This window comes from Schistocerca serialis, chromosome 2 (assembly GCF_023864345.2).
Source record: "Schistocerca serialis cubense isolate TAMUIC-IGC-003099 chromosome 2, iqSchSeri2.2, whole genome shotgun sequence".
NCBI lineage: Eukaryota > Metazoa > Arthropoda > Insecta > Orthoptera > Acrididae > Schistocerca > Schistocerca serialis.
Window position 1 is genome coordinate 66,036,961 of NC_064639.1, and position 23,552 is coordinate 66,060,512.

General features: G+C 39.0%; 1 protein-coding gene across 10 annotated transcripts in view; it reads left to right on the forward strand.

Moving 5' to 3' along the window:
* The window catches only part of LOC126456768 (thiamine transporter 1-like), a 619,041-nt gene that overhangs the window by 318,129 nt on the left and 277,360 nt on the right, over positions 1-23,552 (forward strand). For all 10 annotated transcript variants that reach the window (XR_007585386.1, XM_050092528.1, XM_050092526.1 and 7 more), the window contains exon 4: positions 4,421-4,634. Coding sequence is in view for 9 of the 10 variants with exons in the window: in XM_050092528.1 (XP_049948485.1) it covers positions 4,421-4,634 (214 nt within the window). In the remaining variant the exon portion in view is untranslated. The remainder of the gene's footprint in view (positions 1-4,420; positions 4,635-23,552) is intronic.

Genomic DNA, 23,552 nt, shown 5'->3' on the forward strand with positions numbered 1-23,552 from the left:
ACAATTTCTCCGATATTTTTGAAAATGTGCTGAGTTGTGCTACTGGACCGTAATTAGCTACATCATTTTCTAGTTCCTTTTCGTGGAGTGGGGGGTAACTTTAGCAATCTTTAGGAGATAAGGGAAAACTCCATTACTAAAAGGTGCTTTAGTTATAACAGTTAATGATTCTACAATACATTCTCCAGAATTATTTACAATAAAATCTGGTATGTTGCCACTGCCATTGTAGTATTTATTTTTTAGTGTTTTTATAAGTGTGAGCACTTCAGTGTTTGAGGCTTTGTGGAAAAACAGTGATTCTTTAATGTTTCCATATTGAAATATGTCTGCTTGTGTCTGTATGTGTGGATGGATATGTGCGTGTGTGCGAGTGTATACCTGTCCTTTTTTCCCCCTAAGGTAAGTCTTTCCGCTCCCGGGATTGGAATGATTCCTTACCCTCTCCCTTAAAACCCACTTCCTTTCGTCTTCCCCTCTCCTTCCCTCTTTCCTGATGAGGCAACAGTTTGTTACGAAAGCTTGAATTTTGTGTGTATGTTTGTGTTTGTTTGTGTGTCTATCGACCTGCCAGCGCTTTCGTTCGGTAAGTCACCTCATCTTTGTTTTTATGTATATTTATATCTGATGATATATCTCAGTACATTCTCATACAAGAAAGAACTTCAGTATGAGAATCTACAAAGATATGCAGACGTCACGACGTAACTTTACTGTATATGTTGACACCATGTCTTCACCATGATTAATCTGGGGATAGTGATATGAACAGCTGAAACTAGTTATGAAATTTAATGTTGAATATGGTATGAGATCTGTAGACAGTGAACAATTTTTGTGTGAAATATTTAAAAAAATTTTAAGAATATATAGGCTAACTGCCGGCTGGGTTGGCCGAGCGGTTCTAGGCGCTACAGTCTGGAACCGTGCGACCGCTACGGTCGCAGGTTCGAATCCTGCTTTGGGCATGGATGTGTATGATGTCCTTAGGTTAGTTAGGTTTAATTAGTTCTAAGTTCTAGGGGACTGATGACCTCAGAAGTTAAGTCCCATAGTGCTCAGAGCCATTTGAACCATAGGCTAATTTTCTTGCAATTTTCTGATAGTCAGGTATTACTGCATTTAATATGATAAAAAAACAACCACATGATTGTGAAATTATCTCCAAATCAAAGATCAAATCACATTCACGCACTACAATTTGTGAATATAGGATGTTGTTTAATTTCTATTAAGCAGAAATGATTTATTTATTTTGGTTTCATTTATTTATTCATTCAGGAGTCGTCTGAAAATGATAGAAGGCTTGTCAATAAAATGTAATGAAATTAAATAGCTGAAGTGTTGCTTATTTTGCCTTAAAAATTTTTTTTCCAAAAATTTTGTGTTCACCATCTTAACATTTGCTATTTGGTTAGATTTACTCTTGAAAAAAATTTCATCTCAGTAGGATTACATTAACCCCTGCCAACTAGAGGAAAACATTTTAATTTCGAGTATTTTAGGTTTTTCAGTTTTTAGCCATTGTAAAAGTTATTGAGGTCTGTATAAAATCAAAATTAAATAGCATTCAATTTCTAGACGGCTGTTTATATTCTCAAGGATGTTTTCAGTTTCTTGCAATAAGGGTATAGTTGTACAGTTGATGATGTTCTTCAACACAACGCAATATAAATTCCATTTGATCCTCACCTAGCCAGTAGTCCATGATAATCTTGTGTCAATTTAACACACGTTTCAACAGAGTCGTTAAGAGCTTTTAACTCCTTCACTATCCTTTTGTGTCTAAATATGAAGTGCTGGTTGTCCATATCAAAGGGCATTCTTGAATAAAACCAGTGTCTATAATCTTCAGGCAAGCCAACAGATCATTGCTCTTGCTTGGCACTAAGTTGTCTCTTTTCTCTGATATGAAATTGTGTTAGGGGATGGAAATTAACAAATAAAAATCTATAATTAATGATAATCAGAATAATGTTAAACTTACCATTTAATTGACCATCCAGTTCTCCACAAAAAAGGAATTATCTGCTTTAAATTTGTAGATTCTCTTTGTCTAAATTTGCTACCATTTTGACTCTGGTCTGTAAATCTACTTCTCATCAAAGAGCAATAACAGAGAGAACTGTTCAAATAAATACTATAATAGGTGACTTTTGAGTCTGGAATCTACCTTTTCATATGATTTCAGATCTTTTATGAAGCAGAGATCCAGATGAATAGCTTTCACAGCTCCACTGTACTGAAGCCACAGATTGGTATAAACAATTACAATGAAACAAGAGACATCTCTCAGTACATTCTGATTTTCAATAAATATTCAATTTGTGTTCTGAGAAGAAACTTTTTTAAGCAATAAAGTGTCCTTGCAACATGTCTTGTTCGATGTGTTGCGCCAGGAGGGTGTAATTTACGTCCCCCTCCCCCCCCGCCCCCGCCCCCGCCCCCCCACCCTCTCCACCGAGTATCTTCCCAAAAAACATTACACAGACCTCTACGAGTTCACGATATCACCTCTCACTGCCGGTTAATCTAATTCACTTCCAAAAAGTCTAACATCTCCTTAATTTTTGCCTTATTAAGAACAAATCTACAATCTTTTTCCCAGTGTGAAAATTACCAACATTGATACTTTTCCAGTTTTCTCTCAAATATAGAAAAACTGGTGCATCAGGACTGCTTGTTACATCCTGACACTTTACATTCAAATACACTTTTGGAAATAAGTTTATATATTTGATGACAACATGGGAAATACAACTACTGCCTGTCCTCACTGTGTTCACATAAGATGCATACCCCATCAGGATAGACAGTGTTTGAGACAGTCGTGCCACTGCAGAGATTCTGTACATTTTTGTCAATACCCCAGTATGTTAATGCATTTTAAACAGCATTTGCTTGTTCTGTACCAGAACTGTTCTGTAATTTTCAGACCCCAATGAGCTGTTCACTGTACAATTTTCGGGTCGCTAACCATTTGTACAGCTAATCTATAATTACGTTCACAATTTGTGAATACAGTTTTTCAATTTAATGGGCTGTAGATCATCAGCAGTGTCTGAAGGACATTGTGTAGCACTATTCAGACAGTGCAAAATACAGATATTGCAAACCTGAATGTTTAGGAAGTTAATACTGATTTCACCATCAAGACCTGTAGCCTTCAGATGTTGTTATTTAATTTGGGGGCTGTGACTCTTTCTAGGACTTCAGTTAATTTGTTGGAGAAAGAGTTCAGATTACCATTAGGTAAACAAACAGAGTAATTAACTTTTCATGGATATCTAACTTTGTTCATTTAATAGCTGCCAATTCAAAATATTTATCTACAATAATTGTGTGTAGATCTTCTCTAAGTTTAATCTGTATGCCACTTCTGATAGAAATAGTAAATCCCCACACTTTTTTAATGTAGCTCTGCAGTAGCAATTTGCACACTCATATGATAGCAAAATATGCTGGATTTCGCTCTCACTGCACTGGTGATCTGTGATGCGTACCATTGCGCTATCCAAAGACTGTTACTTAACTTCAAGCTGATGCACTTTATTTGCATGTTTTGGTGGAGCATAAATATTCTGAGCAAATTTCTTTTGTGTTGGTTCGCATGATTTTTCCCCCTCTGCCAACTGGTGGGTGTGCACCCCAGTGTTAGACATTATGTTCAGTGTACATGTTGAAGAAATTTCTATACTGATTGAGACACTTTTTAATGGAGTGGAACCTATTCTCATGATTTATCCTAAAAAGACCTAGTTCTCCTATCTATGATGACAGGCATTTTACCATTTGTGTCTCCACACACACCTGTTCTGCTCTCATTAATTACCACTCCCATTCCAGTCGTGTTGACATGTAGACCATGCCTCATATAGCTGCATCTCCTGATAGTCCCCAAGGCACCAGGGCTGTGTGTACCTGGTCAGCAGTAATCAGTGCCATGTCCAGCTCTACATACATAGCTTAGCAGAGAGCAGTGTACAATAGGTTGATAGGAGGCCATCTGGAAAACTGTTTGCATAAACAAAATGAAAAATGTCATATGGCATGGCAGCCTGGTGCAAGTATTTCATTGGATGCCACTTGGGTGACTTGCGCAAAATCCACAATAGAGTTGTCCAGTTGAATCTTTGTAATTGTTAACATTACTACCACTATTACTCCAGCAGAGTTAAATAAGTGACTCTGCACTTGGAAACTCTTGATCCTGAAAATGTTCACAGGTTTTTGTTTGGTATGTAGAGGAAATTATCCTTGTCTTTTAGATAATTTAATGGTTAAGAACATTTCTTACTACTTTTCTTAATTATTTGGGCCTTCAGCATGTAGTAATTGTTATTACATTTGATGTCATCACAATTTCAATAGATCATATTTCAGAATATTTCATTTAATGTATATCCACGTTCTGTTCCAGCTGGTGGAGGTACTCTACGGCGTTTTCATGGCATCTGAAGTTGCTTATTACACATACATTTATGCTAAGGTTGATCGTGTCCATTACCAGAAAGTCACTAGCCACACAAGAAGTGCCTACCTCACAGGGAGATTTACTTCATCAGTAGTCAGCCAGATATTGGTCTCTACTGGCACAATGAATTATTTTGAACTCAATCATCTCACTGTTGGTGGTAAGACAGACATTCTATTTTGAACACACACAATAATAATAATAATAATAATAAAATTTTATTGTCATTCAGCTGATTACAGCAATAGACAAAGTCAAGAGCATATATTTCTACATTAACTACTATTTTGTTGTAAATTGGTTTACATAAAATAGGTACACATTGGAATACAGTATTTTCATCTTCAAAAAATTCATCAATGGTGTAAATCGGATTGTTCACTAGTAGCTTGTATAATTTAGCTTTAAAAATATTTACAGGCAGTTCTTTAAAGTCAGCGCTTAGTCTATTAAACATCCTTAGTCCAAGAACTAGGCAGGAGTTCTGCAATTTTGATAATCTATGATATGGCACGTCTACAGATGTTCTGTTTCTAGTAATATGGCGATGAATATCACTTCTCAACACAAAATTAGACATTGTTTCTAATATACAATAAAACATTGTAGATGAGTAAGTTTACTACTATCGTGATCTGTTGTTTAATACATGCAGCATTCAATGATAAAGAATGAGTAATCAAACAGCAACTCAAGTATCTTATGAATTTTCAATACACAATTATGGGTATGATAGATTGCTACTCACCCTAAAGGTGGCTTGTAGAGCTGCAGCAGGCGCAGTGAAGAGTCTGTTACACACACACACACACACACACACACACACACACACACACACATACACGACCGCTATCAGAGATAGTGGTCAAGTGCTGCTCAGGCTACAGCAGCCAGAGACAGCAGTCATATGTGTGTGAGGTGTGCTTGCTTGTATGAATGCATGCATGCTTTTCTATTCATTTCCTGATTAAGGCTTTAGCCAAAAGCTTAATGTGTAACGGTCTTTTCATTGTGCCTGTCTGCGACTCAACATGTCATCTTTAGGGTGAGTAGCAATCTATCCTTTCCATAATTGTTGATATTTCAACCGGCAGCTGCATTTTAGATAAATGAAGAGGTTTATGTAGCCACCTTATCATATTGAATATCATCATTTGTGCAAAGTCAAAATGTGAATATGTCTTATCCTGTTCATAGATTATCCACCTTCAAGATGTCATGTGTTGTTCCAGTATGGAAATCAGCACTACTAATTACAGAACAAACCTACTTACCAATTATGCATCACAAAGTATGGCTGATCCACAGAATAATTTAAAAATATGGCTAAATTTTGAGCTTTTAGAATTTTCTAAAATTCCATCTTTTAGTTTGAAATACGGGAGCAAGCTGCAGATGAAATGGGAACGTTACTTGAAGAATGGGGTTGAAAACATAGGGGCTTTGAAGTAACAATCAGTAAATGCCTAGATCCAAATTAATTTAGTGTAATTTAGTGTAAACTTCCATGTGCATTTCACAAATTAACATTACATTCAGTATTTAATTATCCTCCCAACCTGGTACAAAAGCAGATCTGTGCCTTATCTTTCCAGTCTCCCACCACCTTCCCAAGTCCCACCATCTGGCCACAGAGGAGCATTCCTCTCTTAGCTCAGTATTACCCAGGACTGGAGCAACTGAATTACATTGTCCACCAGGGTTTTGACTAACTCTTGTCCTGCCCTGAAATGAGAAATGTCCTGGTGACTATCTTTCTCACCTCTCCCACAGTGGTATTCCACTGTCCACTGAATCTTCAAAAGATACTCATCAATCCCTATGCTCCCAACCTCCCTTACCTCAAGGCTCATGCCCCTGTTTCAGACCTGTCCTACACATCCTCCCACCACCATCTACTCCAGCCCGGTCACTAACATCACCTATCCCATCAAAGGCAGGGCTACCTGTGAAACCAGTCATGTGATCTACATGCACCCACTGTGCTACATTATATGTGGGCATGACAACCAACAAGCTGTCTGTCTCCATAAATGGCCATGCAGGTGGGAACTTTCCCTCCAATAAATCCTACATTCCCATAACCCTCCTGGCCTCAACCTTCATTAGTCACTGCCCTCACCCATCCAGCCTGCTCTCTCCCTGTTCCCATTCCAGAACTACACAGCCCTCATTCCACAATTGCACCTAGTCTTTTTACTTTTTTCCTTTTCTGCTACCCCTGTCTCCCTCACCTCTCCCCTGCCCACTGTCTAACCTGCAGCACTTCACTGTCTGTCACCCCTACTCTACTATCCCACCCCCTTCCCATCCCAGCCTCCTCCTTACCCCCACCTATTCATCACTCCCATCATGCACTGGTGCTGCTGTTCACAGTGTGGTTTCAGTTGCGTGTGCGGGTGCGCATGTGCACACACGTGTAGTCTATTGTTGACCAAAAGCTTTATTTGTGACAGTCTTTTTGTTGTACCTATCTGGAACTCAGCATCTCTGCTATATGGTGAGTACCAACTTTTCTTTTCATTGTTACAGTTCATCCTGGATTTTTCTTTGTTTGATTTATGTTCAATATTTTTATTAATGTTAATACTAACCAAATGTTTATAATCTCCTGTAAACTGACTTGTCCACATTGTTGTCATAAAATAATTTTCAAATGATCTATGGAACATGTTCGTAACTAACTAACTAACTAACTAACTCATACTATTAGAAGTGGTATGCCGCCTGTAAGCACTTTGAGTTGGCAGTTCACATCTATGTATAACTACTTATCTCCCTTCAAACTGACTGGGCATGTGTGGTGGAGGGTGCTTCTGGTTGTACCACAATCTGTTCTCTCCCCCTCCACATTGTTCATGGCAGCTGAACGGGCATAAATTGCTCCATAGTATAATGGAGCTTTAAGTTCATATCCTGTTTGGTAAGTTAATTTTTGCAGCCAATTCATTGTGCAACTCTTACACAATGGTTCTTGTGTAATACCAAATAGATTGTAAAGGCTAAAAATGGAATTCTCACTTCCAGTTTGGAAACATTAGTGTCGTCAAGAGAAAACCACCTTTCACAATTGGTGACAGGTATCTGATCACTGTGTAACAGCAGAATGTTGAATGTTGACAGTCCTTTTTCATTTCTCCCCAATCCATTATTAATTTATTTGTGGTCTTGCTAAGAAGAAAAAGTGTAACATGGCTTTCAGATCACTTTGTGTTCTCAGAAGTTACCCTAAATCTGGTTATGTGTGTATTGTGTGTAGATTAAATTTTTCCAGAAGGCACATGCAGGTTAATTAATGCAGGTGAAACATATATCATAACAAAACGTTGGAAAGGGAATATTGTGTTTAACAGATCTTTAAGTGCATTTTCAAATGATCTATGGAACATGTTCGTAACTAACTAACTAACTCATACTATTAGAAGTGGTATGCCGCCTCTAAGCACTTTGAGTTGGCAGTTCACATCTATCTCCCCTCAAACTGACTGGGCATGTGTGGTGGAGGGTACTTCTGGTTGTACCACAATCTGTTCTCTCCCCCTCCGCTTCTGTGGTCAATATGTAACCACATGAACTAGTGATGTCGATAGTGTAAAGGGCATCCAATATTTTCAATTTTGCCAAATAGAATCATTGAGTAGTAATGAGATTATGCAGAATTTAGTGAAGATTCATTATAGATACAGTAGCACTTCAGTTTTAGATTCTTTGATTTTATGTTTTTCACAATTTTATACCATAATCTTGTAGCCCCTGCGAAAAACCCATAAGACCAAAGCTAAAGGTTCCCTGATTTTACATTTCTTCAGAGTATGGTTCACTTTGATTCTATATTCTTATCAGAGTTTCTCTTCACTGCCTCCCATTTTCTTCCTACTGACATTGATGTGACTGAACGAGTTATAAGTGGCACAAACTAATGGTTTCCAGTGTGGGTGGTGGAGGAGTTAAGGGAATATTTTAGGCCAGTGCAAAGAGGGGAGATGCGAGAAGGAAATGCTGGTGTAATCCACGGTCAGCATCTCACAATGTTTAGCTTCACCATGCAATTATGGTTGCAACTACTGGTAGGTGGCATCAGCAATGGGAAAACAGGATAGTTGACGTGAAGTGTTCCGGACCAAGCCAATACATGACAAAGAGGCCCAGCCCCCATCTTTTCTTGTGCCACTTATAACTCAGTCTCGTCTTTTTGCATGCATTCTGATGTACTGTGTTCAGCAACAGCAATGATCATTAACCTTTTAAATACAAACATTGAGTCTCGAAGAATATGCTCAGTCAGAATAGAGGAAACATCAGCTATTTCTGACTAGTGAGCTCTTATTTGCTAGTGTCTTGTTACATCACCCAGTAGCCAATGCAACCATCACACCAGACTAACATATGCAATAAACTTACCAACCTTACCCTACAAAACATTTGAAAATCTTAAAATATACACAGGCACAGAAGTAATAAATCAAAGTCAGAATGAGAATTTATTTCTTATCCTCCTAGGTAGCAGTTTTACCAACACTCATAATGTCAACTGACATAACATAATTGCAAATTGATAAACAAACAAAGAAATTTCAAAATTTTATGTCAAATAATAGACCTATTTAAAAAATGGTTTTTTGCAACTAGTAATACTGTATGTTTCTTGTGGTTGTGGTCTTCAGTCCTGAGACTGGTTTCATGCAGCTCTCCATGCTACGCTATCCTGCACAAGCTTCTTCATCTCCCAGTACTCACTGCAACCTACATCCTTCTTAATCTGCTTAGTGTATTCATCTCTTGGTCTCCCTCTACAATTTTTACTCTCCACGCTGCCCTCCAATAGTAAATTGGTGATCCCTTGATGCCTCAGAACATGTCCTACCAACCAATCCCTTCTTCTACTCAAGTTGTGCCACAAATTTCTCTTCTCCCCAATTCTACTCAATACCTCCTCATTAGTAATGTGATCTACCCATCTAATCTTCAGCATTCTTCTGTAGCACCACATTTCAAAACTTCTATTCTCTTCTTGTCGAAACTATTTATCGTCCATGTTTCACTTCCATACAAGGCTACACTCCATACAAATACTATCAGAAATGACTTCCTGACGCTTAAATCTATACTCAATGTTAACAAATTTCTCTTATTCAGAAACGCTTTTCTTGCCATTGCCAGTCTACATTTAATATCCTCTCTACTTCGACCATCATTAGTTATTTTGCTTCCCAAATAGAAAAACTCATTTACTACTTCAAGTGTGTCATTTTTTAATCTAATTCCCTCAGCATCACCCCAGTTAACTTGACTACATTCCATTATCCTCGTTTTGCTTTTGTTGATGTTCATCTTATATCCTTTCAAGACACTGCCCATTCCATGCAAGTGCTCTTCCAGGTCCTTTGCTGTCTCTGACAGAATTACAATATCATCGGCGAACCTCAAAGTTTTTATTTCTTCTCCATGGATTTTAATTCCTACTCCAAATTTTTGTTGTGGTTCCTTTACTGCTTGCTTAATATACAGATTGAATAACATTGGAGAGAGGCTACAACCTTGTCTCACTCCCCTCCCTATCACTGCTTCCCTTTCTTGCCTGTTGACTCTTATAACTGCCATCTGGTTTCTGTACAAACTGTAAATAGTCTTTTGCTCCCTGTATTTTACCCCTGCCACCTTCAGAATTTGAAAGAGGGTAATCAAGTCAACATTGTCACAAGCTTTCTCTAAGTCTACAAATTTTAGAAACATAGGTTTGCCTTTCCTTAATCTATTTTCTAAGATAGGTCATAGGGTCAGTATTGCCTCACTTGTTCCAACATTTCTACAGAATCCAAACTGATCTTCTCTGAGGTCGGCTTCTACCAGTTTTTCCATTCATCTCTAAAGAATTCGTGTTAGCATTTTGCAGCCGTGACTTATTAAACTGATAGTTCAGTAATTTTCACATCTGTCAACACCTGCTTTCTTTGGGATTAGAATTATTATATTCTTCTTGAAGTCTGAGGGTATTTCTCCGGTCTCGTACATCTTTCTCACCAGATGGAAAAGTTTCGTCAGGGCTGAATCTCCCGAGACTATCAGTAGTTCTAATGGAATGTTGTCTACTCCCGGGGTCTTGTTACGATTTAGATCTTTTAGTGCTCTGTCAAACTTGTCACACAGTATCATATATCCCATTTCATTATCATCTAAATTCTCTTCCATTTTTCCATAATATTGTCCTGAAATACATCTTCCTTGTATAGATCCTCTATATACTCCTTCCACCTTTCTGCTTTCCCTTCTTTGCTTAGAACTGGATTTCCATCTGAGCTCTTGATATTCATACAAGTGGTTCTCTTTTTCTCCAAAGGTCTCTTTAATTTTCCTGTAGGCAGTATCTATCTTACCCTTAGTGATATATGCCTCTACATCCTTACATTTGTCCTCTAGCCACCCCTGCTTAGTCATTTTGTACTTCCTGTCGATCTCATTTTTGAGACGTTTGTATTCCTATTTGTCTTCTTCATTTACTGCATTTTTATATTTTCGCCTTTCACCAATTAAATTAAATATATCTTCTGTTACCCAAGGATGTCTACTAGCCCTTGTCTTTTTACCTACTTGATCCTCTGCTTCCTTCAGTACTTCATCCCTCAAAGCTACCCATTCTTCTTCCACTGCATTTCTTTCCCCCATTCCTGTCAATTGTTCCCTTATGATCTCACTGAAACTCTGTGCAACCTCTGGTTTAGTCAGTTTGTCCAGGTCCCATCTCCTTAAATTCCCACCTTTTTGCAGTTTCTTCAGTTTTAATCTACAGTTCATAACCAATAGATTGTGGTCAGAGTCCACATCTGCCACTGGAAATGTCTTACAATTTAAAACCTGGTTCCTAAATCTCTGTCTTAGCATTATATAATCTATTTGAAACCTTCTAGTATCTCAAGGCTTCTTCCATGTATACAACCTTCTTTCATGTTTCTTGAACCAAGTGTTAGCTATGATTAACGTTATGCCCTGTGCAAAATTCTACCAGGCGGCTTTCTCTTTCATTCCTTAGCCCCATTCCATATTCACCTACTACATTTCCTTCTCTTCCTTTTCCTACTACCGAATTCCAGTCACCAATGACTATTAAATTTTTGTCTCCCTTCACTATCTGAATAATTTCATTTATCTCGTCATACATTTCATCAATCTTTTCGTCATCTGCACAGCTAGTTGGCATATAAACTTGTACTAATGTGGTAGGCATGAACTTCATATCTATCTTGGCTACAATAATGCATTCAGTATGCTGTTTGTAGTAACTTACCCACATTCCTATTTTTTTATTCATTATTAAACCTACTCCTGCATTACCCCTATTTGATTTTGTATTTATAACCGTGTATTCACCCGACCAGAAGTCTTGTTCCTCCTGCCACCGAACGTCACTAATTCCCATTAATCCAACTTTAACCTCTCCATTTCCCTTTTTAAAATTCTAACCTACCTGCCCAATTAAGGTATGTGACATGCCACACTCCAATCCATAGAACGCCTGTTTCCTTTCTCCTGACGACGACGTCCTCCTGATTAGTCCCTGCTCGAAGATCCAAATGAGGGACTATTTTACCTCTGGAATATTTTTCCCATGAGGATGCCATCGTCATTTAACCATACAGTAAAGCTGCTTGCCCTTGGGAAAAATTACGGCTGTAGTTTCCCCCTTGCTTTCAGCTGTTCACAGTACCAGCACAGCAAGACTGTTTTGTTTAATGTTACAAGGCCAGATCAGTCAATAATCCAGACTGTTGCCCCTGCAACTACTGAAAAGGTTGCTGCCCCTCTTCAGGAACCACACGTTTTTCTGGCCTCTCAACAGTTACCCCTCTGTTGTGGTTGCAACTACGGTACGGCTATCTTTATTGCTGAGGCACACAAGCCTCCCCACCAACGGCAAGGTCCATGGTTCGTGGGGGGGAGGGGGTACATAATTGAAAATGCTATCACTTTTGCTATTGGTGTATGAGGTAATTGAGCCATTTCCCAACACACTACTGTTACAAAGCGTACCTTAAAACACACAGTTTTGAGGGTTCTTTCCTTTTATGTTCATCTCAAAAGTAGCAAAAAATTGTAGGCTACATGGAGAAATAAATTGAGAACTGTGAAATATGGTGAAAACTGCTGGATTACAATGTCTCAGATGTTTGCAACACTTAGATGTTTGTTTTCCACCAGCTGTCTAGCATGATGATGTCACGTATGCTATGGCTTCTAGCATATAGAGTGATAGCAGGAAGCTTAATTGGTGGCTTGTTCCAAAATATGACTGATGTGATCACTGTATATTGCAAAACAATTTAGAAAAGATATCTGTGTGGTGCAAAAATTGACACTTGACCCTAAATAATGAAACTTGTGAGGTCTTCCACATGAGTGCCAAAATGAATTCATTGAGCTTCAGTTACATGATAAATCAGTCAAATCCAAAGGCTATAAATTGAACTGAATACCTAGGAATTATGATTATGAACAACTGAAATTGCAAAGAACACAAACAAAATGTTATGGGGAAGGCAAATCAAAGACAGTGTTTTATTGGCAGGTCACCTAGAAAAAAGACACCCTACTCTACAATTGTCCGTGCTCTTTTGGAGTACTGCTGCATGGTCTGGGATCTTACCAGATGTGGTTAACAGAGTACATTGAGAAAGTTCAAAGAAGAGCAGCATGATTTGTATTATTGCAGAACAGGGAAGAGAGTGTCACTGATATGATACAGAATTTGGGGTGGGCATCATTAAAACAAAGGTGGTTTTCATAGCAGTGGGGGAATCTTGTTGTGAAACTTCAATCAAAAACTTTTTTAACCGTTTGCAAAAATGTTTTGTTGACCCCAACCTACATAGGGAGAAATGATCATTGTAATAAAATAAGGGAAATAGGAACTCGCACGGAAAATATAGGTGTTCATTTTTTCCACAAGCTGTTCAAGATTAAAGTAATATAGAATTATTTTGAAGGTGTGCGATTTTAAGAGTATCCATATAGATGTAGACATAGATAACAAATGGAGTTACTGTGGCTTCCACTTTGGTTTAATTTTAATAGTTACACCTCCTACACCCTTCACTGCCATGCATTAATTTTACTTTCATTAGTTCTGCTCAGGGCCTGTCAACAGAATCCGGAACATATCCTGCCTCTACAAACTGCAGCCAATGTAGGGTACTCCGTCTGTGATATTCAGCACCACGATCAACAGGACATGGTCAGTGTTCAATGGCTTGTTCCTCTTTGTTGCAGTTCTCAATGGTCTGTAATGCAATGTGATGGCAGACAGATTGTTATAAATGTAACAGATTGGTGGAACAGAGAAACACTCAAATCACAGCAAGCTTAACTTTATTTCATATTCATTGGTATAAATACAGTGAAGAGTCAAAGAAACTGGTACACTTGCCTAATATGGTGTAGACCCTTGGAGCATGCAGAAATGTAGCAAAATGACATGGTGTGTACTCAACTAATGTCTGAAGTAGTGATGGAGGGAACTGACACCATGAATCCTACAGGGCTGTCCATAAATCCATACGAGCGTGAGTGGGTGGAGATCTCTTCTGAACAGCACGTTGCAAGGCATCCCATATATGCTGAATAATGTTCATGTCTGGGGAGTTTGTGGCTAGCGATAGTAGTGTTTAAACTCAGAAGTGTGTTCCTGGAGCCATTCTGTAGCAATTCTGGGCATGTGGAGTGTCACATTGTCCTGCTGAAATTGCCGAAGTACATTGGATTGCACGTGGACATGAATGGATGCAGGTGATCAGAAAGGATGCTGAAGTACATGTGACGTGTCATATCTAAACATATCAGGGGTCCCATATTATTCCAACTGCACATGCCCCACAGTGTTACAGACACTCCACCAGTTTGAACAGTCCCCTGCTGACATGCAGGGTCCATTGATTCGGGGGCTGTCTCCAAACCTGTACACATCCACCCACTCAATATAATTTGAAATGAGATTCATCCGACCAGGCCTCATGTTTCCAGTCATCAACAGTCTATTCTCAGTGTTGACAGTCCCAGGCAAGGCATAAAGCTTTGTGTCGTGCAGTCATCAAGGGTACACGAGTGGGACTTCAGTTCTGAAAGCTCATATCAATGAAGTTTCATTGAATGGTTTGCACACTGACACTTTTTGATGGCCCAGCATTGAAATCTTCAGCAATTTGCAGAAGAGTTGCAATTCTGTCACGTTGAATGATTCCCGTCGGTCATCATTGGTCCCATTCTTGCAGGATATTTTTCCACCTGTGGTGATGTTGGAGATTTGATATTTTACCAGAGTTCTGATATTCACGGTACACCTGTGAAATGGTCATACTGGAAAATACCCACTCCATCACTACCTGAGAGATGCTGTGTCCCATCGTTCATGCGCTGACTATGACACCACGTTCAAACTCACTTAAATCTTGATAACCTGCCATTGTAGCAGCAATAATTGATTCAACAACTGCACCGGACACCTGTTGTCTTATATTGGCATAACCGAGTGCAGTGGCATATTCTGCCTATTTACATATCTTTGTATTTGAATACACATCCCTATACCTCTTTCTTTGGCACTTCAGTGTAAGTACCACATGAGTAGGAAAACTTGTGTATATGTATATGCTTTCACGAAATGTGCAGTGTTTACACTACAGCAAGCAATGAGTTTGAAGTGCAAATGGTGCAGGTTGGCAATACTGGAAAATGCTCCAATTCAACTGTTCACCTCAATGAACAAGGAAAATTTTACAGGCAATACACTAGAGGTCACTGTGTTCGTGTCACCTGAGTTTGCTGCAATGGCATTGGCTACCGAAGGAAAACACACAACCTCATGTTAGATTATGATGCCTGTCACTGCATGTCACAGTTTTTGGTTTAATTCATCATGTTTATATATTTTTGCTTTTTCCTGAATAAGCACAAAGAACAGAACTATCAAAAATGCACGACATTGTACCCAGATAGCAATTTCAAGTTCTTGATAGGATTGTTATTATACATCAATGATTCCTTGAGTACTGATGAAATTCGTTACCACAAATTATTGTATAAACATTGCATTGTACATTTAATTTCCTTCACTTGTACAGATGTTATACAATGTATTGGAGATAATTATGATTTTAAATCCCATATTCCAATTACATATGTTTCTGCTTGTATTTTGGGGGTTTTAACATTTTCTTTGATTCTGTATTATCCTTAATTTTGCCTATATATATATATAGTCTGGACCACTCATAATAGTAATCAGACACGCTGTATAGGTGTCAATCTTTTCAGAGTTTTTCAATTTGAAGGGTGTAGAACAACTGCTGTCCTCAGCATAAACTTAGACCCAACTCACTACAATGATTTAAATGTAAAAGTGATTCTAAATTGTTTCCACACATGTTGTGTTTGTTGTTTCTGCTGCTGCTGCTGCTTCTGCTGCTGCTCTCTTTGTTCTTGTTGTGGTGCTGGTGGTTTTCGGCCCATTAACTGGTTTGATGCAGCTCTCCACTCTACTCTATATATCCATTTGAATCTTATTGCAGTAAGCAAGACTTGGTCTTTGTCTGCAAGTTTTACTCTGCACACTTTCCTCCAGTACCAGATTGACCATTGTTTGATGGCTCAGAATGAGTTTGATCAGTTTTAGTCAGTTTGTGCTGCATATTTCTTCTCCCCAATTTGACGGAGTACTCCTTATTAGCTATTCGATCTGCCCATCTAATTTTCAGCACACTTCTGTAGCACCACAGTTCAAAAGTTTCTATTCTGTTCTTGTCTGAACTTCTTATTATCCATTTCTGTATTTATTTCATTATTTATTTATTTTGTGTTCTGGTGATTTGTATTGTGAATATATATGAAAGGATATGGAATGAGTCAGTTTACAAGTTTTTTGTAGTTATGTTGTATATTGTTTTGTACATAGTTTGAATAAATTTTATATTAAAGTACCTACAATTCAGAAACTCAGAAGTATTTAAATATGCTTACAATTATATACAGACGTGTACACAAATAATGATCTGAGAATGTATCTGATTGTTGCAGGTACATGCTTCAGGAACTCTTCTTGTATAAAATGGCCCTTACAATAGGAACTGTCTTATGTATTTTTTCATCCACTAAATAAATTATTTGTGAAGGAAGAACATTAAAAATCTTACACGCACTGAAATTGCCCTCCTCCCCTCCCATTTCTACCATACTCAGGTTCAAGTGCTCATAGTAGATGCCTTCTTTTCTTCTGCTACCATGATAGTGATACACCCTCCTAGGTTCAGAAAGGTTCCTTTCTCTCCTCCCCAGGACATTTCTAAAGGGAAGGCATGGCTTGTAATATGATGTCTGATCATGACAGTTGATAATGCATGTTCTGCACTGTGCTCCCATGCTGGCTGCAAGGTTGGTAAGGCGTTCTTGTGGTAAGGCATTCCATTCCTCCAACAGCACGCTTGATAACTGCTGCATGGTTACTGGTGCATTTGGATATTCTGCAATATGTCTCCCCAATGCATCCCAATGTGCTTCAAGTTGGGCCAAATGCCCTCTCATTCCAAGAGGTGTTCCATGTGTGCAGTTCAATGTGGCTGCAAATTTTCATTCATAAAATTTAAGTTGGAGTCAAATGCAACCTGTAAAGCCACATGTTGTCTGCCCTCTACACACATACCCCTTCAATGTCATTGCCCCCAAGCATGCAGTCTACCCCACATAACCTAGGTCTATGGTTTGTGGGGGCCTGTGATGATAAAATATTAATAACGAAGTTGGCTCATCAGTTAAGTCAAAATAATAATAGGAACATACTGTTCAACACAATCATAGCAAACAACTCTGTCAGATTAGTTCAAGAAGACGTACAAGCAGAACACAGCATAGTATCTCCTGAAAATGGTGTAACTGTAGGAGTGCTGAGGTGATGAGATTGCTGTAGCCACCAACATTGGGCACCAAGCCAGCAAGGACAGTATCAGGCTGAATTGGCAGACCAACAAAAAACCAGTAACAACCCATGTCATTATGAGCTGAAGTTTGTAGAACCTGACCGAAACTCCACAGCATGTATCAAATAAGAGACAGGTCTAGTAGCATATATTACTAGAAACCTGATGCACTGCACTTCTGTGCCAGACAGTGGAATGTACTGGCTCACTGCAGGTCGCTAATGCTTTGGATTGATGGAATACTAAAATGCTGGTTTGGGCACGCATAATTTGTCTAGTTTAAAGTCCAGATTGATATTGGCATTGAGGCTGGTAAATGGGAGGAGAGCTCTATTTACCTTGAGAACTCCGTTGTAAATTCCTCTTAACTGTTATGAAAAGGCAAAATACATAAACTGTGTACATTCAATGAAATGTCCCATGCAGTAAGCAACAACCGTGCAGGTTTACTAGATAAGAAATAAAAATGACGAGACAAATAAAATTCTGTTCACAGACAATATTTGTAGCAAGCATTGAAATTGTCAGCTGCTTCTAGAACCCTACAAGTAATACTTGGATACGCACTGTGGCACTAGGCCACTGGTGTGCTACACTTTGAATATTCCTCCAAAGGTTCTGTGCAGGCCGGCCACCAGAGGCCACCTGTGGAGGGCCAAATGACTTGTACACTCGGCATGGCATCTGCCGCATCATCTACTGGAGCCTTCCTCTTTATAAACGCAGTGCAGCCAGCACTCACACTCGTATTGAGTTTATATTTACTGTCAGCAACTGGTTGTATCAGTACCCGAATTATTTTTATGTTTGAGTCTATGTTCTCAACTGTCGTTCAGTTGTATGTGGAAGAAGAATGAACGTTTAGTCATTATGGCTGTGCTGGCTCTCCTTGAGCAGCATCAGACTCTTGCTGTAGCTGTCATGAATGTGTCGGCCACCTTGACTACACAGGCTTCCACACCATCAGTGTATCCACCACTCTTAGCCCTATATTACAATGTACCCCAAGGCTGGGAGGCTTATGAGAAGTAGCTTTGGCAATACTTCCTTGCTTTTGGTGTCACTAATGCAAACAAGTGTAAAGGTTTTTTACTTTATTGGATTTCTCCTCAGATCTGCCAGTTGCTATGACAGGCAGCCCCATTCCAGGAACCTGTTTCACTTTTGATCAATGAAGTGTGTAAGTTGTTGTCAAATTATCACCATAAACATATGCAATCTTCACAGCACATGTAGAGTTATATTGTTGTCATAAACAGCCCCACAAGTCCTACCAGACTTGGGCAGCCAAACTCCGCATCCTCAGTCACAATTGTCAGTTTGTTACCAGTACTCATGGTGACTCCTATGCTGATTCTGTGGTCCATGATACTCCAGACGAGGAGGGGCATCAACACGCACTACAGTGTGAGAATTCGTCATTGGCTGAAGTGTTAAATATTGCTCAATCTTTCGAGGCATCTTGTGCTTGAGGCTTGGTGTGACATCACTGCAGTGGCTTCCATTCTTGGTCATTAGGTGTCAGTTAGTTCTCGGGGGAAAGGACAACATGGCAGCCATACAAACACAACCTCCACACTGCACTGGAAGCAATGCGCCAAACAACAACAACAACAACAACAACAACAACAGAAGCACTCTACACTCCTGTCTGACCCATACTGTTATGTGCAACATGACAGGCCCACCTGACCTAAGCACTGGGTGATTTACTACTACTATAGGAAAATAGGACAAATAGAATAAGGTGTCATTTCTTGTCTCTTTCTGTGAACACGGATATGGATGTTAATTGTATGCCTGCAGTGTTCACGAATCATTAAAAAAGTGTTTATTGGGTGTGAGTGATGGGCAAAGTGCCCAGGCAAGAGGACAGCAGTGCAGCCATGATTTTACTAAACTCAAACATATGAAGATATGGGATCTCCAGCATTGTCTCTGGTTATTTGACATTTGGTGAGTTACAGCAAGCAGAATATTCCAATTTGGGGCACTTTACAGCTTTCGCTACGTGTAAATCTGTGGTTTGTTCCTTGAGTTTTTGATTATGGATTATGCTGGCACCGCAAGTTTGTTCAGTTTGGATGCTTTCAATGCTTTTGGATCTTCCATTTTGGACACATGGCACCTCTTTTACCAATGATGATCATTACCAGGAGTTAAACTCTTCATGTTCAGAGTTCTGATCTCTTTTCTTGGAGGGGTTAGATTATTCTACTAATTTTGTGGTCCACATTATCATGAAACCTACGCACAGGCACACTTTTTCTGTGTGCAACCTGTTCCATTGGCTTTGTTTGATCAAGTGAAATCAGTATTCGACATGTTTATGTCATTGGGATTCATACATCGTGTCATGTGACACTGAGAGAATAGTCTACCCCCCTCATGATTGTCAAAGTCTCGAACAATCAGTTTCACCTTTACAGCAACTTTAAAGTTTCAATTAATGCTTAGTCTGTCATTGAACCTACCCTATGTCCCCTCCAGACAATTTGTTAGCTAAACTCACCAAACGGTTCCATGTGATTAACAAATCCCTTGGATTGTACCAATATTAGCACCTCCCACTCAGTGTGGCTAGCACCCAGAAATTCTGCAGCATTTCTTGGAATAACTGACTATGTCCATTGCAATGTGCATCAACTATCTCAGTGACATCATTATTATGGATGTATCTACAGAAAATCATTTACATAACTTATGCACATTGTTTGTAGTCTTAAGATATTGCAGGGTTGTAACTGAACTTAAATCAAGTCACATTTTTTTCAGTCATCTGTTGTGTATTTGAGGTTCAAGGTTTCTGAGGACAGTGTTGGGTCCTTACATCATCATATCACAGACACAGCTCTGCCTCACCCTACAGTTGTCAGAGAACTCCAAACACTTTAGGTAGAATTGCTTACTATCACAAATTTATTTTTGGTGTGGCCACATTGGCCAATTCACACCATGAGTTGATCCACAAGAACATTCCTTTCCAGTGGATGCTGGCCTGTGACAGTGCATTCATGCTTTCGAAATCTAAGTTACATTGTGCTCTTTGTTTGGCTATTCTCCAGCCTGGCCATCACCCGGTTTTGGCTATGGATGTCTCTCAGTGTGGTCTCGGGGCTGTTCTTCACACATCAATATGAGGATGTTTCTGAACATCCAGTACCTCATACATCAAAAAATGCTCAACTCTGTTCAGCAGCACTACTCCCAAGGTGAAAAGGAAGCACTGCTATTGTCTATGCCCTCATAAAGTTTCATGTGTGCATTACTAACCACAAGCTCTTGGTTTTGTTGTTTAATGCTTCTGCTTTGTTTCCCAATAAAGCAGCACATTGCCTCCAGTATTGGGCCTTGTTTTTGTTTCACTACATCTATGAAATTCATTTTTCACAGGGGACTAATGACCTCCGCAGTTGAGTCCCATAGTGCTCAGAGCCAGCCATTTTTCACATGTCGCACATCTTGCCAATGCTGATGCACTGCTGGCTTCCAGTTGATCTGGATTCTACTTTTGATCATGATGATCTTGAGACACAATGTACAGTGAAAGGCATCAGAATCACAGCTGCTGTTGCTACCATTCCAGTTTTGGATCAAGTTATTTGCCTTGTTCAGCTAGGTTGGCCAGACAGGCATGTACACAGGTCTTCTGGTCCTCTGTATAAATCTTTTGCCCTCCATCATTCCTTTTGGTATTTGATGGTGGTGTTCTCTTTGCTACTGATGAGCTGTTGCCTAGGGTTGTGATCCCAGTTGTTCTATGGCTGGATGTGCTTCAGCTCCTATATCGGAGACATTGGAGTGTCCGCATGCCAAGTTATTGGTCCTTTGGGCCATGTTTTCGACTAGTGTTGATGGTAATGTACATCTCATGGCCTGCTCTCAGTGTGCTACTCTGTGGATGTCATCATGGGTGACACATTTTCCTTGGCCAACACTGCAGCATCCATGGGAATACATCTGTGTTGACTTTTCAGGACCCTTTCCAAATTCTTACTGGTTGTTGGTTTCTTGTGACACTCAGTTCTTGCTCTTTCTGAAAAATTGATGAAGTACCTCTTATGATAACTATTTTGATTTACTTCCAATAATTGCTTATATTTGGAGTTGTATATTGCAGTATCTACTTGAGCTACACACTTAAAGTGTATTTTCCAATAGCAACTAAGATTTTCTTATGATAGATAACACAGGCCAACGATGGAGTACTTTTTTGCTGAAAATTCCTTATTCTGATGAATGAGTTTGGTATCGAAAGGAAGACTGGAGGCTTTTTATTGATTCATCCAAAACTAGGTTAAAGGCTGTTTTATTACACAATGGTAAAATGTATGCGTCTATACCTATTGGACATTCTGTACATTTGAAAAGAAGCTATGAAAACCTAGAAATAGTGCTAAATAAAATAGGCTGTTCTGCTCATGGTTGGATGATATATGGCGATCTAAAAGTAACATGCATGCTCCTTGGTCACTAAAGTGGCTTTAACAAATTTCCATGTTTCTTGTGTGAATGGGACAGTAGATCTAGGGATCAACACTGGTGCAGAGAGAGCTAGCCTGTGAGGTATTCTTTAAAACCTAGTGAGAAAAACATACTACGAAAAAACCTTGTAGATCCAAAAACTGTACTTCTACCACCTCCACATATAAAGTTAGGTGTAATGAAACAGTTTGTAAAGGCCTTGCCTAAAGATGGTCCATGTTTTAGGTATCTGTGCCAAAAATTTCCACACCTTTCAGAAACTAAACTAAAAGAAGGCATCTTTGTCAGACCTGACATTAGAAAATTGATGTTTGATGTTAACTTTGAATCCACAGTGACCTTAAATGAGAAAGATGCATGAGTATCATTCAAGCAAGTCATTACAGAGTTCTTAGGCCATGAAAAAAGTCCCAGAATATGTTTCTATTATAGCTACAGTGTTAAAGAAGTTTAAAACTTTAGGATGTTTAATGAGCCAGAAAGTTCACTTTTTGAACAGTCACCTTGATTACTTCCCAGACAATATGAGAGATTAATTTTAATTTTAATAATCAACAGCCTCAGTTCCACTGTTTACCTAGAATTTACCTAGGTTTCAGTCGGGATAACCCAACCTTCTTCAGAATAACAGTGACTACCATTTGTCCATAGTGGACAACTAAAACTACAAATCCATAAATTATCGTTGCACTATAAAAACTTATCTGAAACTGCCTCGGCCCCACTTTGCGACCGCAATGCAGTGGCCTTGAGTGCTGTACTGGAACTGACCATAGGGTCATGAGGCCTGCCTAAGTGGACACAATAACTTGCACTTGCACATAAACTGTATGATAGTTACTTGTTGGGTCAAGATGCGAACTTAAATCCTGAGCTTGAATTTACTAGTAAAGTGATATAAAAGGTATAGCTGAGGAAAAGGGCGTATATGTTATCCTGTGCAGAATGTACTTAGATTGACTGTCTTAACCTGTATGATGTATTCATTGGTCATGGTATGAGGAAGACGACATGTGCTTACAAAGTATGGCCTATCTAGGAAAATTTTTGTGCTTAAGCATGAAGTTTAATCACCTAAAAAGACTTTAGGAGTGGGAAGGATAATATAAAGCCAACATTGTCATTATTATGACTAGGTCTAGAAATTTTTAAGACGTAATTGTTAAGCACTTGCTTAGCTATGGTTACAATGCATGAATATCCTATTGACTTAGCACACAAATGGTCATGATTGAACTTATGAACAAGTCTATATCTAATCTGTAACGTGCGCCGATACGGGCCATATAAAATAGATGGTCATTATTCAAGATTAGTATATTTGACCTGAAATGGTTTAGAATCAAGTCAAAAACTAATGCACATGCCTGATTGAGCTTCTTGGCGAAGTTATGGCTATGAGTTGCAGAAAACACTATAATAGGGGATAATGTGGCAGCAATGGGGTACTCAATTTGCTTTCATGGAGGTGATCCACACACATACTGTAAAAACTGTGTGTGGACCATTGCCAACTTAGGGAATGACAGCTGAATTATGTTTAAAACTAAAGTGTGACTTGGCAAACATCGCTCCGGTCAACAGACTTAAAATAATTGACTGACATAGGTCAATAGGTCAATGTGTAGCCATACCTA